The sequence below is a fragment of the Populus trichocarpa genome, chromosome 14 (assembly GCF_000002775.5).
Source record: "Populus trichocarpa isolate Nisqually-1 chromosome 14, P.trichocarpa_v4.1, whole genome shotgun sequence".
Classification (NCBI taxonomy): Eukaryota; Viridiplantae; Streptophyta; class Magnoliopsida; order Malpighiales; family Salicaceae; genus Populus; species Populus trichocarpa.
Window position 1 is genome coordinate 11,411,454 of NC_037298.2, and position 13,225 is coordinate 11,424,678.

Sequence of the window (13,225 nt, forward strand, 5' to 3'; positions counted from 1 at the left end):
ATATATTATTCTTTCACTCACATAAAAATAGAACTCGCTAAATATTCTAGTTTTTAATGCTAGTAATAAATATTAAATAGTAGCGCTGAAACTTCCGAGGTATTTGAGGGTATAATATTGGTTTTTTTAATTTGTTTTTAATTCAGAAATATATTAAAATAATATTTTTTATTTTATTTTTTAAAATTAATTTTTAACATTATTAAATTTAAATAATGCAAAAACATAAAAAAAGAAGTTTTTTTAAACAAATTAAATTTTAACGGATATCTGTTTCGGCCTCCTCTGAAACAAAGGCTTAGTGCATCAACCCAAATGTCCTATTGTCCCAGTCAGAAGTCCTTGCCTCATCAGTTATGCCATATCATATAATAAAAATAAAAATAAATAAAATTATCTTCTTAGGCCTTGGTTTCATCAGCAATATTTTTTTTTTTCTGCCATCCCTCTATAAACATTTGAATATTCAAACCCCTGTGAAGTATGTTCACAATATTGCTTGCTGCACAAAGTGACAGACGCAAAGCTCCTAACTACAAAATCATGGCTGGTCCTTAATTTGTCAGCACACATCCATGAAAATGTACAAGAACAACCTTTATTAATGGGCAAAACGTGGCGTTGAAGAAATTGATTTGAAGCTTATTCGAGTGATTCCTTGTTTATTGTGCATGTAATTTTGTCGAAATTAATGTGCTCTTTTTTTCTTAACATAGATTTTTTTTATCTGGTTTTGGTAAAACAATATCATGTTGATCTTATTATTATATAATATGCATTGAAATTTATTATTTTTTATGAATTTAGTATTTTTTTCCGGTAAGATAATACTATAGATAATGATACATGAAAAAACTACACATATATTTTATACAGTGTACACATCTCCATAAATATCTCTATAAATATTCTAGATATTATATTTAATATCTTAGATATTTATTAAGATAATTATTTTAAAAAAAATCTATATAAACAAAACTTTATTTTTTTAGATAAGAGGTCTGCAGAGCTTATCTCTCTAGACTCTATCTCTCTAGACAACATAAATATTAAAAAAACATAAGTTTGATACAAGATTTAAACAAGGTTTAAGAAATATTTAAATCTAGAGAATATTTATTCTTAACATCACCTGAATAAATACCATATTGACTTAAGCTTCAAAGTGTTTTTTTTATAGGTGTAATCGAGCCGACCAAATTTTCCGGATTTAGTTTTATCAACCCATGAAAAGCACTCACAATTTTTCTATTGAAGATTTTTCCAGCCTCAGGCTAAATTTATATAACATACCATAACTCTATTTTTTTTTTTAACAAAAACAAGATTCATTGCTTAAACTTTTCTTTCTTGATGAAAAAATTATAACCAATCACCTTCTACAAAATTATTAATAAAGAAAGAACACCTTGAAATGGTTCGAAAGATTTCTCATAAAAACCTTCTTGTATTTATCTTATTAAATTCTAAGTTTGTATTATAGTTTTACTTGGATATTTTACTTGACTATTTTTTTTCTATATCTTACATTCTAATTTTATTGATTTTATATAAAGGAAATTCAAGAAACTCACGTACATACATAATAAATGAGAAAGAGATTAGGTTATATATATATATATATATAATGAAGGAGTTGAAATAGGTAAGATTTAAAAATATATGCTTTGATGTTGGTAGTATATAAAAGGAAATAGATTTGGTAAAATTTGTAATTTAAAAGAAAGTAGATTTAGTTAAGAGAAAATCTCCCAATAAAATCTTAGGCTTTGGTGTGTGTGTGTGTGTGTGTGTGTGTGTATTGTACTTTTTGTATTCCATTTCATGGAAAAAAACAAAAAGAAAAAAGAAGAGAGTAATCCACATGCTATACATCCTAAGTCACCGATTTCAATTTAGAATAGCTTTCATTTTATTATAATATATAGTAGAATAAGATAAGATACCGAACAAGTTCACACTAAAGGGTTAAGGATCTTTATGTCATGACTTGTGATTTTTTGTCTTCTGTTTGAATGTGGATTTTGGATACACTATAAAATGCAGGAAAACAGAAAAGTGTAATTGCTGTAGTTTGTAACTAAATTTTAAATGGCCGAGATTTTAGCCACTCAAATTCTAGCGATCCTATTCTGTTTATCGGCAGCTGCGGCCGCTGCAGGAACAAAGTTTTATTCCTTCAATAGTCAGGATGGCACATCTGTGTCCTCCCTGAATGCCAATGATGGTACTTGCAAATCGGTGGTGGAGCCACAAGGCTACGCCTGCCAGGAACATACGGTACAGGAGGCTAATTTTTGCTACTAGCTCAGCTTCAATAACGGGCTCAGAGTCATTTTGCTTTAGAAACTTGAGCACATTTTTCAAACTCTGGATGGATTATTGCAGGTAACAACAAAAGATGGTTATATTCTTAGCCTTCAGAGAATGCCTTCTGGGCTGTCCGGTCAGGCAGCAGACAAGCCGCCAGTTCTGCTACAACATGGGCTAATGATGGTACGTAGTAGCTAGCTAATTCTTCATTGATCTCTAATGTTTATGGCTGCGATTTAAATGAAAACGAAAAATAACATTAACGGATTGACGGCAGGATGGCGTAACGTGGCTGATGAATCTTCCTGATGAATCTTTGGCATTCATATTGGCGGATAATGGTTATGATGTGTGGATTGCCAACAGTCGTGGGACTAGATTTAGCCGGGGCCACGCATCACTCCATCCCAATGATTCGGTACTTTTGAGTCTTTATATTTTCCTTCATTATGCGACCCTGAATCTTTTTTAACAATCGAACATTTTATCTTGTTTCATGGCAGGTTTATTGGGATTGGACCTGGGATGAGTTGGCTGCCTATGATCTTCCTGCTACATTTCAGTATGTGCATGACCAGACAGGGCAGAACCTTCACTATGTTGGGCATTCCCAGGTGAAAATTGCACTGTGTTTGCTTTCACTGTTTTTTTGTTGTTCCTGGGACATTAATTATTATCGTTGTAGAATTTTGTTCTGCATATATATATGTAGCTTTTGACTTCGTTTCAGGGGACTTTGATTGCTTTTGCTGCATTTTCTCAAGAAAAGTTATTGAACATGTTAAGATCGGCTGTTTTGCTCAGTCCAATAGCTTATCTTAACCAGATGCCATCACCGCTTGCAAGAGGTGCTGCCGATATATTTCTAGCTGAGGTAAAACCAAATGAATGGATCTGCCTTATTAAAAAAAAATGAATTTCCAAATTTAAATTTAAAGGAAAATAATTCCCTTACCTTCTTACTTAGCATTCTGTCTCCTTATTGCACAGGACTTGTACTGGTTAGGACTCCATGAATTTGTTCCTCGAGGGTGAGAAAGCAACTTTTCTTTTTCTTTTTCTTTTTCATATCTCCAAGTTAATCAATGACTAAAACTTACGTCTATAAAAATATTTCCTTAAATGTTTACCTGAGAGGTCCAAGAGAAAAAGGTATTAAGTTGCTAAATGAAATAGTAATCATTGTGATTTCTTACTGAACAGGCAGGCTGCGAACAAGCTTCTGGAAGATATCTGCAGTAAGCCTGGGACCAACTGCTCTGACTTCATGACAGTTTTCACTGGTATTTAGGCTTTTCATTAAAACCTGGACACACAAAAGTTTAGTAGTTAACCAATACTGATTGACCAGCCAACTTGTTTTAGGCCCGAATTGCTGCCTGAATTCTTCTAGGACAAATGAATTTCTTGATCATGAACCTCAATCAACAGCAACCAAGAACATGATCCACCTGGCACAGAGTAAGTGTTTCTAAATTCCTGATTGACTAACTCTTTTATAAGAAAAACAAATCAAGAAAAATCTTTGAACAACAAAAGCAACCAATATGGTTCTGCATAACAATTAGGAAATTATCTCAAACATTGTTTTCGATGAATGGGAAGGAAATGGGATAACTTATTCCAGCAAAATCCAAACAGAAAATGCTGAACTTTAGAAGTTTGCTTTATTCTTTACTTTCTGATTCCGTGGTTCTATGTAGTGATTAGGACGGGAACGATAGCAATGTATGATTATGGTAATGAAAATGATAACATGGATCATTACGGGCAGCCTACTCCTCCAGTGTATAACATGACCAGCATCCCTAATGACCTTCCTCTTTTTCTTGGCTATGGAGGGAAGGACTATCTTTCTGATGTGAAGGATGTACAAATTCTACTAGACAACCTCAAAGATCACGATGGCGACAAGCTGGTGGTACAGTACACCGATGAATATGCTCATGCAGATTTTGTTTTTGGCGTGAATGCTAATCAGATTGTTTATGATCCTTTAATAGCCTTCTTTAAGATCAACTGATCAGTCTGAGAACTCTGTTTGTGGACAATAGCAGGATCTGTCTATGGCTGCTTTTCCATGTAGATAGGCCTATAATATCCATGTTTACTGCAAATATTCAATCTCATGATTGAATGTAAAGGTCATGTACTGCTTAAATAGTTTTGATTTCCATTGTTAACATCATTCACTATCAGAAAATTGATAAATACAAACGGAAAAATTCTGTTAATATATACTGAAAGAATAATGGAGATTATTATAATGAGATTCAAAAAAGAAAATTATACGATGATGTTGCGTTTTTACTGATGGAGTTACTAACAGAATAATTCCTTCGGTAATGCCATCGATGATATTTAATTTATGACTTGGCGATCGACCCTCTTCTCCCAATATTTCTCCTTCTTCCTTATGCATTTCTTTTCCGCAACAAACAACCCCCCAACCCAAATCTCAACACAATTCAACCTCCCACAATAAATTCGGCCACCATAACACTCAGTTTGTCAACATTCATGCTCTGATTCAAATTTTATTGAAGATTATTCACTTTAAGTAAGCAAATCTATCCTTTTTTTATTTAAACTTAATTTTAAAATGTTGTTTTTATTAAGGATTCTTTTATTTACTTATTTAGTTAATGTAGTTAATTAATACATATTGTCATTATTATTTTATATAGGTATGATATAAATAATGAATGATCGTTCATGGATGAATAGAGATTCATCCAAAGGGTTGTGGATGATGGATTACTGTAATGAGGTTCAGGGCTTTATTAATTGAGGGGATATTAGATGTTCATGCAAGAGGTGTAAAAATAAAAATTTTCTTGATCCAGATGTTGTAATGATACATCTTCTACAAAAAAAGGTTCATAGAGAAATACTTGTGTTGGTATGCACATAGAGAACCATATGTTCCTCACGATACCATGGTAGAAAGGATGATTGGGTCAACTTTTAGTTCTAACAACGTGTATGGAGTTGTAAATAACAATAGTAATCCTTGTAGGAATATGGTTATGGATGCGATGAGAATGAATCATGGTCATGCCAATCAATGTTTAATCGTAGATGAAAAAACTAATGCAGACACGACCAGGCTTTTTTATCTTTTAAAAGATTTTGATGAACCATTATGGGATGGTTGCACAAATCACAATAAATTATTAGTCGTTTCACATGTGTTTAAGATCAAGTCAGATTGTGGGTTGAGTGAGGCCAATTATGACATAATTATCGAATGGGTGGGAAGCATTATACCTGAAGGGAGCATGATGAAAGAGAACTTCTATACTGCTAAGTTTATGAAGAAATCCCTCGGTCTAGGATATCAGAAAATTGACATGTGTCCAAACTTCTACATGTTGGATTACCTTAAAAATGTAGAATAGAATGACTATAGAACATGTAGACAATCTCGTTATAAATCTATAACTAGCAGGGGAAGATCTCTTGTCGCACATAAAAAAACTTAAATACTTTTCAATCACACATAAACTGTAGAGTTTATTCATGTCACCAAAGATTATTGAACACATGACAAGACACCAATCACATGATGTAATAGATGGCGTAATGGTGCACTCTTCAGTTGGTGAAGTTTGGAAACACTTTAACAGTGTGCATTCTCAGTTTTTAGTGGAGACAAGGAACATGCATCTTGGGTTATGTACAAATGGATTCAACCCATTCTGGTCATTTGCTGCTCATTATTCTTATTGGGTAGTGATACTCACGATTTATAACTTGCTACCGAAAATATGTATAAGGCCAAAGTTCATGTTTTTTTCTATGGTCCTACTCGGTCCTAATAGTCCAGATCGAAATATAAATGTTTGTCTTCGACCGTTGATTGATAAGTTAATACAGTTGTGGTCATCTAGGGCTTTGACTTATAATATATATATTAAGGAAATAAAATTTTCTGATGTAGACAACGTTAATGTGGACTATCAATGATTTTCCAGCTTATGGAATGTGTTTGTCGGTATATTTCAAAGACCGTGGAAACTATTCACTTCTCAATGACACTATTCACGGTGTTTATTACATACGGGTATACCAACGAAATGTGTATGTCGGTATATTCTATAAACCATGAGAGTTGTTCACTTCTCAATAACACTATTCATGATGTTCATTACATATAGGTATCCTGACAGAATGTGTCATTCGATAAATTTTATAGACTATGAGAATTGTTCCTCTTCACCATAGTATTGTTCACGGTGTTTATTACATACAGGTTTACCGACAAAATGTTTCCATCGGTAAATTCCAAAGACCATAGGAACTGTTCACTTCTCAATATGGCGATAATTAATGATGTTTTAACTATTCACTTTTTTACATACGAAATGAAAAGTCGTCAGTAATATTTAGAGGAGCTTTTTGAAAATTTTCGTATAAGTTGAAAATTTTCATTTCACTTTACGTATGGAATCACCGTTGGAAATATTAAAAATATTAATAGTTAATTTTTCATTTGTGATTATGTTGGTAAAAAGATCCTAAATACCAAGACCATATTGTAATTTGACTTTATAAATGAAATCACCGATGAAAATATTAAAAATATTAATATTTAAAAACTAAAATAAAAGACCTGAACCATGACAGATCGAATTTTCTTCTTTTTCTCTCTTCTTCCAACCTCTTTCTCTCTCTTTTTCTTCTCTCTCTCCTTCAAACTCGAGATCAAGCATTCTCTTCTCTTCTCATCCTAAGATACGTTGTATTTCTTCATTTTCATTCTTATTTTTTTTTGGTTTATTAACAATATCTTTTCTTTTTTGTGTTTTTTTAATTAAGAGCTGAAATCAATTTTGTATTTTTTTGCATTATATTTGTATTTTTTGCATTATTTTTGTTCAATTATGTGTTCTTAATAATTTTATAAATTAATAAATGTTTTGAATTTTAGTTGTTATTGAAATAATTTTTGCATTTTTTTAATTTTAGTTATTTTTTTCAAATTTGTTGTTCAATTTTAATTAAATGTGTAGGATTGATTCTAATTATTATTTTGTATTTATTCCATTTCGAACATTTTTTTTTAAATTTAAGATTAAAAATATTATCATTTAGAAATAATTGAGTTGAATTTTAGCTGTTATTGTAATAATGTTTTCATTAATTTCTTGAATTTTAGTTGTTGTTTTTTTTTTCGAATTTGTTGTTCAATTTCAGTTAAATGTGTAGGATTAATTTTAAATATTATTTTGAACTTTTGTGAATTTATAGTAATATGTTGTAAAGTTATGATTAAAAATATTATCACGTAGAAAATAATTTTCTATGAAATCGAATTATACTAAATTATTAGAAGAAATTAAATAAAATCAACTGGTTTGTGGCTTATATGTTTTGTATTTCAGGTTTAAAATTTTTGGATAGTCTCCCATATGGTAAAGGTGCTATCATATTTTTTTTTAAAAAAAATTGTTTATTTTTTTTATCAGTTAATTTGTGTATATACCTAGAGAAAAGTTTATTACATATCGCGAGGACAAAATCACTCCTGGTTCTTCTTGCAAAGATACTGGTGACCATGCGTCATTAGGAGCTAACCAAGAGCAGGCACAAGCATTTAGTTACGACGCAGGTTTGTCCAGGGGGGTTCCTTCACAACGGGATTCATTTATCCACAAGTACGAGGCCAATGAAAGGATGACCTTTTAATGTAAGTTTGTTTTGCTTTCACAACGACTTGTTTAATAATTTTTGAAAAAAATAATATCATTTAACGAATACAATTTTAGGTTTACAAATGTTGAGGCTACTAGAACAATAACGTCAATCTTGAAATCATTGATGGAAATTCTATTATTTCAATAAAGTCAGGTTTTCAAACATCCTGAATGAAAATCGCAAGTTTATGCATGGTTTTCAAGGTTCAAGGTTAGTAATAACTTAAATATTTTTTATGTTAATTTGGATCGTTTATTTAAATTACTGAAATTTTCCTTTTATAAATATTTATTTCAAGGGAAAATTTGAATAAGAGAGAGCTAATGATAATGTTACTATGAGGGATTGAGAGAATCACACTGCAATTAGATAAGATCAAATTCAAAATAATTTTTTTATTCCAAACATTAAAATTTCTTTTTTATTTACTAACAAATAATTAATTTGTATCATGTAAGCTGCATGATTTTTGGTATGATGCGTAAAAAAAGCTAAAAAATATGCAAAAAAAAAGAGAGCTTCGAGGCTGGAATGACATGGTGGTTTGGAAGGATTTCAGACCACCATACATCTTAGAGGTTGTATAGACAGAATATATTCAACACCTGATGTCTGTGTGTTTCACTCGACGATCACAATCCGGTACGGATAACTGGAACCGGCATGTTCATAGTTTCGTTACCACACATATCGACAGCTCTGTTTTGTTCATTTCATATGCGATGCAGATCGTAGGACTTTTTTTTATTACATCCATTTTTTATTATTAGTTGTTTTTTATTAATATATTTAACTAATAATATTTTTTTTATTGCAGGCTACGGTTCTTGGACGCGAGCTAAGCCTGATGAAGCTTTTTATTGAAACACATGTGTAGAGTGATGACCGCCAAAAAGGGATACAACAGTTCGTTGATAACCGAGCTCAGCACTTTATGGTATGTTGGTTTTCAATCATTTTTTTTCTTAAGTTATTATTTCCTTGAATTTGATGAATTGGTTTTTTCTTTTCATGATACGTATGACAGTCGGTTCAAAGGGAGATACAAGAAAGATCTTTTGACCTATCTAGATATCGATCTGGATTTGTGGTCGAAGGCGAGATCGTTTGGTGGGCTTGATAGAAATCGGGTGTACAGACACTCTAACATTACGGTCAAGAACTTGTAGTGCTTTGACAGTTGAATGCTCACATTCAATTCCAAGCATTCAAACTATGAAATTTACAGCGATATTAGACCAATGGTTATAGGATCACGACCAATCTTAATGATAATTGGCTCACAATCGCGGCGAAGACCGGCCTCCTCCTCCTCTAGTGCCTACTCTATTTTATATTTATTGTATTTGAATGTACAAATGTTAAAATTTGTAATAAATATTTGATTTTTATACTAATTTATTTTAAAATTATAAAATAAATTTATTTTAATTATTTTTCTACTTATGTTCAATATATATTTTTTAAAAAATATTTTTATAATATTACTGACAGTACCGACAGAACTAGACCGTCGGTATATTGCAGTGAGTTGAAAAGAATTACTACAAATGCTACTATTATTGATGGGGTTATCGACATAACTATTTCATCGGTATATTCTAGAGAGTTAGAAAAGAATTACTACAAATATCACTATTAATTTTAACACATTGACAAAATTACAAATTGTATTCTGTTGGTGATATGCTATATTTACTAATCAATATATCGATGAAATAAAATGAGTAATTTTTTTGACATGCTTTGTCCATCTGTAAATCCAACAGTATATTTATTACCGATAGTCCATAAATTACTAATAAGAGTTTTTTTAACGGACTATTTACGTCTGGGATTCTGCTAGTAACATACAAACCGACATACTGCTAGTGTAAATACCAACAAAAATTTCTATTAATGAAACTATTAAATTTGGTAGTGATTGCACTCTCCTATCTAGTACGTTTTTGGATACATAGACAAATCAAGCCTATATACACAAGTTTTCTTGATTATGTGAAGTTTGAGAATTAACCCAACATCGAGTGTCAAATTCAAGAAGCAAGAATAATGTTGAACCATAGGGCTATTGGTAGGTTAAGCATGCAATATATGCCAATATCTACGCGTATATGTTTGGCGCAAGGAATGCTAATACTATTGAAAGTCAATATTTTTATTTAAAATCTTTGAGATTTGTGAAAGGCATTATTATATGTCTATATAGATGTAAGTGATCTGTTAATAAAAGTGTGAGAGTGCCACTAACTGTAATTACAATTTCTTATATCCCACTCTATCGTGTGTGTGTGAGCTTGCAAGTGAGAGTCTCTACGGTTTCCTTTTTTATGAGTTCATTCTTCCAACAAAATTGGTATTTGAGTGTAATCATGGCTTCCAGCAACAACAATACTCATGTTCAAATTCCCCACCTCACAAAACAAAACTACGATTTATGGAGCATACAATATAAGGTGTGCACTTTTGAGATCATGTGTTTATAAACTGTATAATCCAATCATTAAGAAGATGATTGTGTTAAGGGATGTGCAGTTTGATGAAGAGCAAGTGTGGGATTTGAACAGTGAAAATCAACCATAAAAGTTATCTCTAGAAAAAGAACAAGTTCAAAAGGATGAAGAAGAATTCCAGGCTATACCATCTTTACTTATTCAGGCTTTAGTTCTACTGGATCTTCAAGCTCAGTTTAAAAAAAGACAAAAAGTATACAAGAAATATATGATGCTAAAAAAAGAATTAACCTTAATGATGCTAAAAAAAGAATTAACTTAACCTTAATGATGCTAAAAAAAGAATTAACCTTAATGATGCTAGTATGTTCTATTTATTTTCAGGTGAAGATCCTATTATGTTTGAAAAAGCTTCTCAAGAAGCTAAATGAAAAAAGCAACGAAGGAGAAGATCAATGTTATTAATAAGAACAATACATGGGAGCTAATGCCACTTCTAGAAGGGCACAGGATATAAGAGTGAAATGGACTTTCAAAATAAAAATGAAATGAAAAGGGATAAGTGGAGAAGTATAAAATCAAATTAGTAGTAAAAGGGTATAAACAATAATATAGAATTGATCATAAAGAAGTTTTTGCTCCATATGCAATAATGGAAATTAGGAGATTGGTGATTTCATTGGCGGCTTGGAAAAAATGGAACTTATAACAGATGAATGTTAAGTTAGCCTTTCTGAATGGAAATCTTGAAGAAAAAATCTATGGAAAACAATCACCTCAATTTGTTGTTATAGGAGAAGAACAAAATGTGTGCAAGCTGAAGAAAGCTCTTTATGAGCTTAAACAAGAACCAAGAGCATGAAATTATCATACAATATTTCCAAAATATGAAAAATGCTTAAGAGAAAGCTTTTATTTCACAAGCTAAGTATGCTGTAGAGGTTTTGAGGAAGCTTGACGTGGAAGAGTGTCATCTTGTAGATACTTTAGTTGAGTGTGGAATCAAGCAAACTAAAGAAAGAGAATTAAGGAGCACAAGTGAATCCAACATATTATAAGAGCATTGTGGGGGTGTTTGCGATATCTAACATGTACCAAACTAGATATTTTGGTTGAAGAAGTTACTGGAAGAACTACAACAAGAGCAGAAAAAAGCTATCTGAATTTTTGTTGACAACAAGTCTGTAATTGCTTTAGCAAAAAATCTATGATCCGTCATGAAAGTTCAAAGCACATTGATACGCATTTCCATTTCATAAGAGAGCATGTGAAAGAAAAAGAAGTGGAGCTAGTTTATGTGAGAACAAGAACAAGTGGTTGATATTCTTATAAATCCATTGAAGACAGAAACGTTTTGTTACCTGCAGAAGAAATTTGAAATTATGATGATTGAAGAAACAAGTTTAAGAAGGGAGAATGTTGAAAATTAAACTTGTTATGCGGAAAACTAAGAATTTTTAAGTTAGCAATGTCATGAAGTTAGTGTTATCATAATTAAATCAATAGTTTTATTTAAGTCCCTTGAGATATTAAATGTCTATATAGATGTAAGTGGTCTGTTAATGAAAGTGTGAGAGTGTCAATAACAGTAATTACAATTTCTTGTATTTCACCCTATCGTGTTTGTGTGAGCCTGCAAGTACGTCAGAGTCTCTGTGTTTTCCTTGTTTTGAAGTTAATTCTTCCAACAAATACTGGATTTTTTGCTACACAGAAGTATTTGACCCCATGATTAGCAACATCTAGCTGTGATATCAAATCATGTTATTAATTGAGAAGAAAAACTGATGTTAGGACAAACTCTTTAATCATGTAATTTGTTGTCAATTGACAAGACGCCACATACTAAGTAGTTTGCATTGTACATGTGATCGAGCAAGAAGTACAGTGATAACTGCAGCAGTTCTCATAATTTCTCCTTAACATCGTACAAGCAGAAACAGATTACACCAAGAGTATCAACAATTAACAGTTCTGCATGTCTCTCTGTCTCCCTTTCAAATATAGATGTTTGGCCGAAAAGTGAAGTGATTCTGGGCTGCAATATGAGCTCGCATAAAAGGATCATGATCATGGTCATCATTTATTCTATGACCATTTTGTACTCCTGATGACAGGAAGAGCTCCTCGCAGGTAACAGCATGAGGAGAAGACACTGAATGATTTACTATCTCAGAATTACTGTCTATTTTAAGGGACTTGAAAATTCTCTTCAACTTTCGAGCACATTTGGCGAGTTTCTCCATTATTCTCTTAGGCTTCTGAGCTGCTGTACTTCCCATTCCTCTATGTATATATAGAAGAATAGGAGCGAAAAAGAAGATGGCATGATCACATGGATCATGTGTAAATAGTTAAAGTGAGGTGTGCTTTTTTCATGAAGTTTTGGTTGCTTAATTTCATTTGTATTTAGCTTCTTAAGTAAGGTAGGATCGCTTCTCATCACTATTGTTGTTTTCTTGCTTGGCCAGTTTGTTACAGAGAGAGAGAGAGAGAGAGAGAGAGAGAGAGAGAGAGAGAGGTTTTTTGGTTATGAAGCACCATCCGCAACATATTTATAGAAATAGAAAGCAGAAACAGAAGCATGGAACTTTGGATATATTATATTATAATTAGTATAATTATTATATAATAAAACTGCTCAGTTTTACTGTACAGTTATGGTGAAACAATGAGCTGTTTTTTTTATCGTTTTTATTTTTTATTTTTTTTAATTTTTGTTTGTTTTGTTTTTTATACCTTTATGGTTTTTTTTT

General features: G+C 31.7%; 1 protein-coding gene across 1 annotated transcript; it reads left to right on the forward strand.

Moving 5' to 3' along the window:
* Positions 1-1,977: 1,977 nt before the first annotated feature.
* LOC7468534 (triacylglycerol lipase 2) lies at positions 1,978-4,552 on the forward strand. The gene is made up of 9 exons (XM_052446796.1): positions 1,978-2,283; positions 2,392-2,499; positions 2,594-2,734; positions 2,820-2,930; positions 3,047-3,190; positions 3,307-3,347; positions 3,520-3,599; positions 3,682-3,777; positions 4,020-4,552. The coding sequence occupies exons 1-9, from the start codon at positions 2,095-2,097 to the stop codon at positions 4,337-4,339; spliced, it is 1,230 nt and encodes a 409-aa protein (XP_052302756.1). The 5' UTR covers positions 1,978-2,094; the 3' UTR covers positions 4,340-4,552.
* The last annotated feature ends 8,673 nt before the right edge of the window (positions 4,553-13,225 follow it).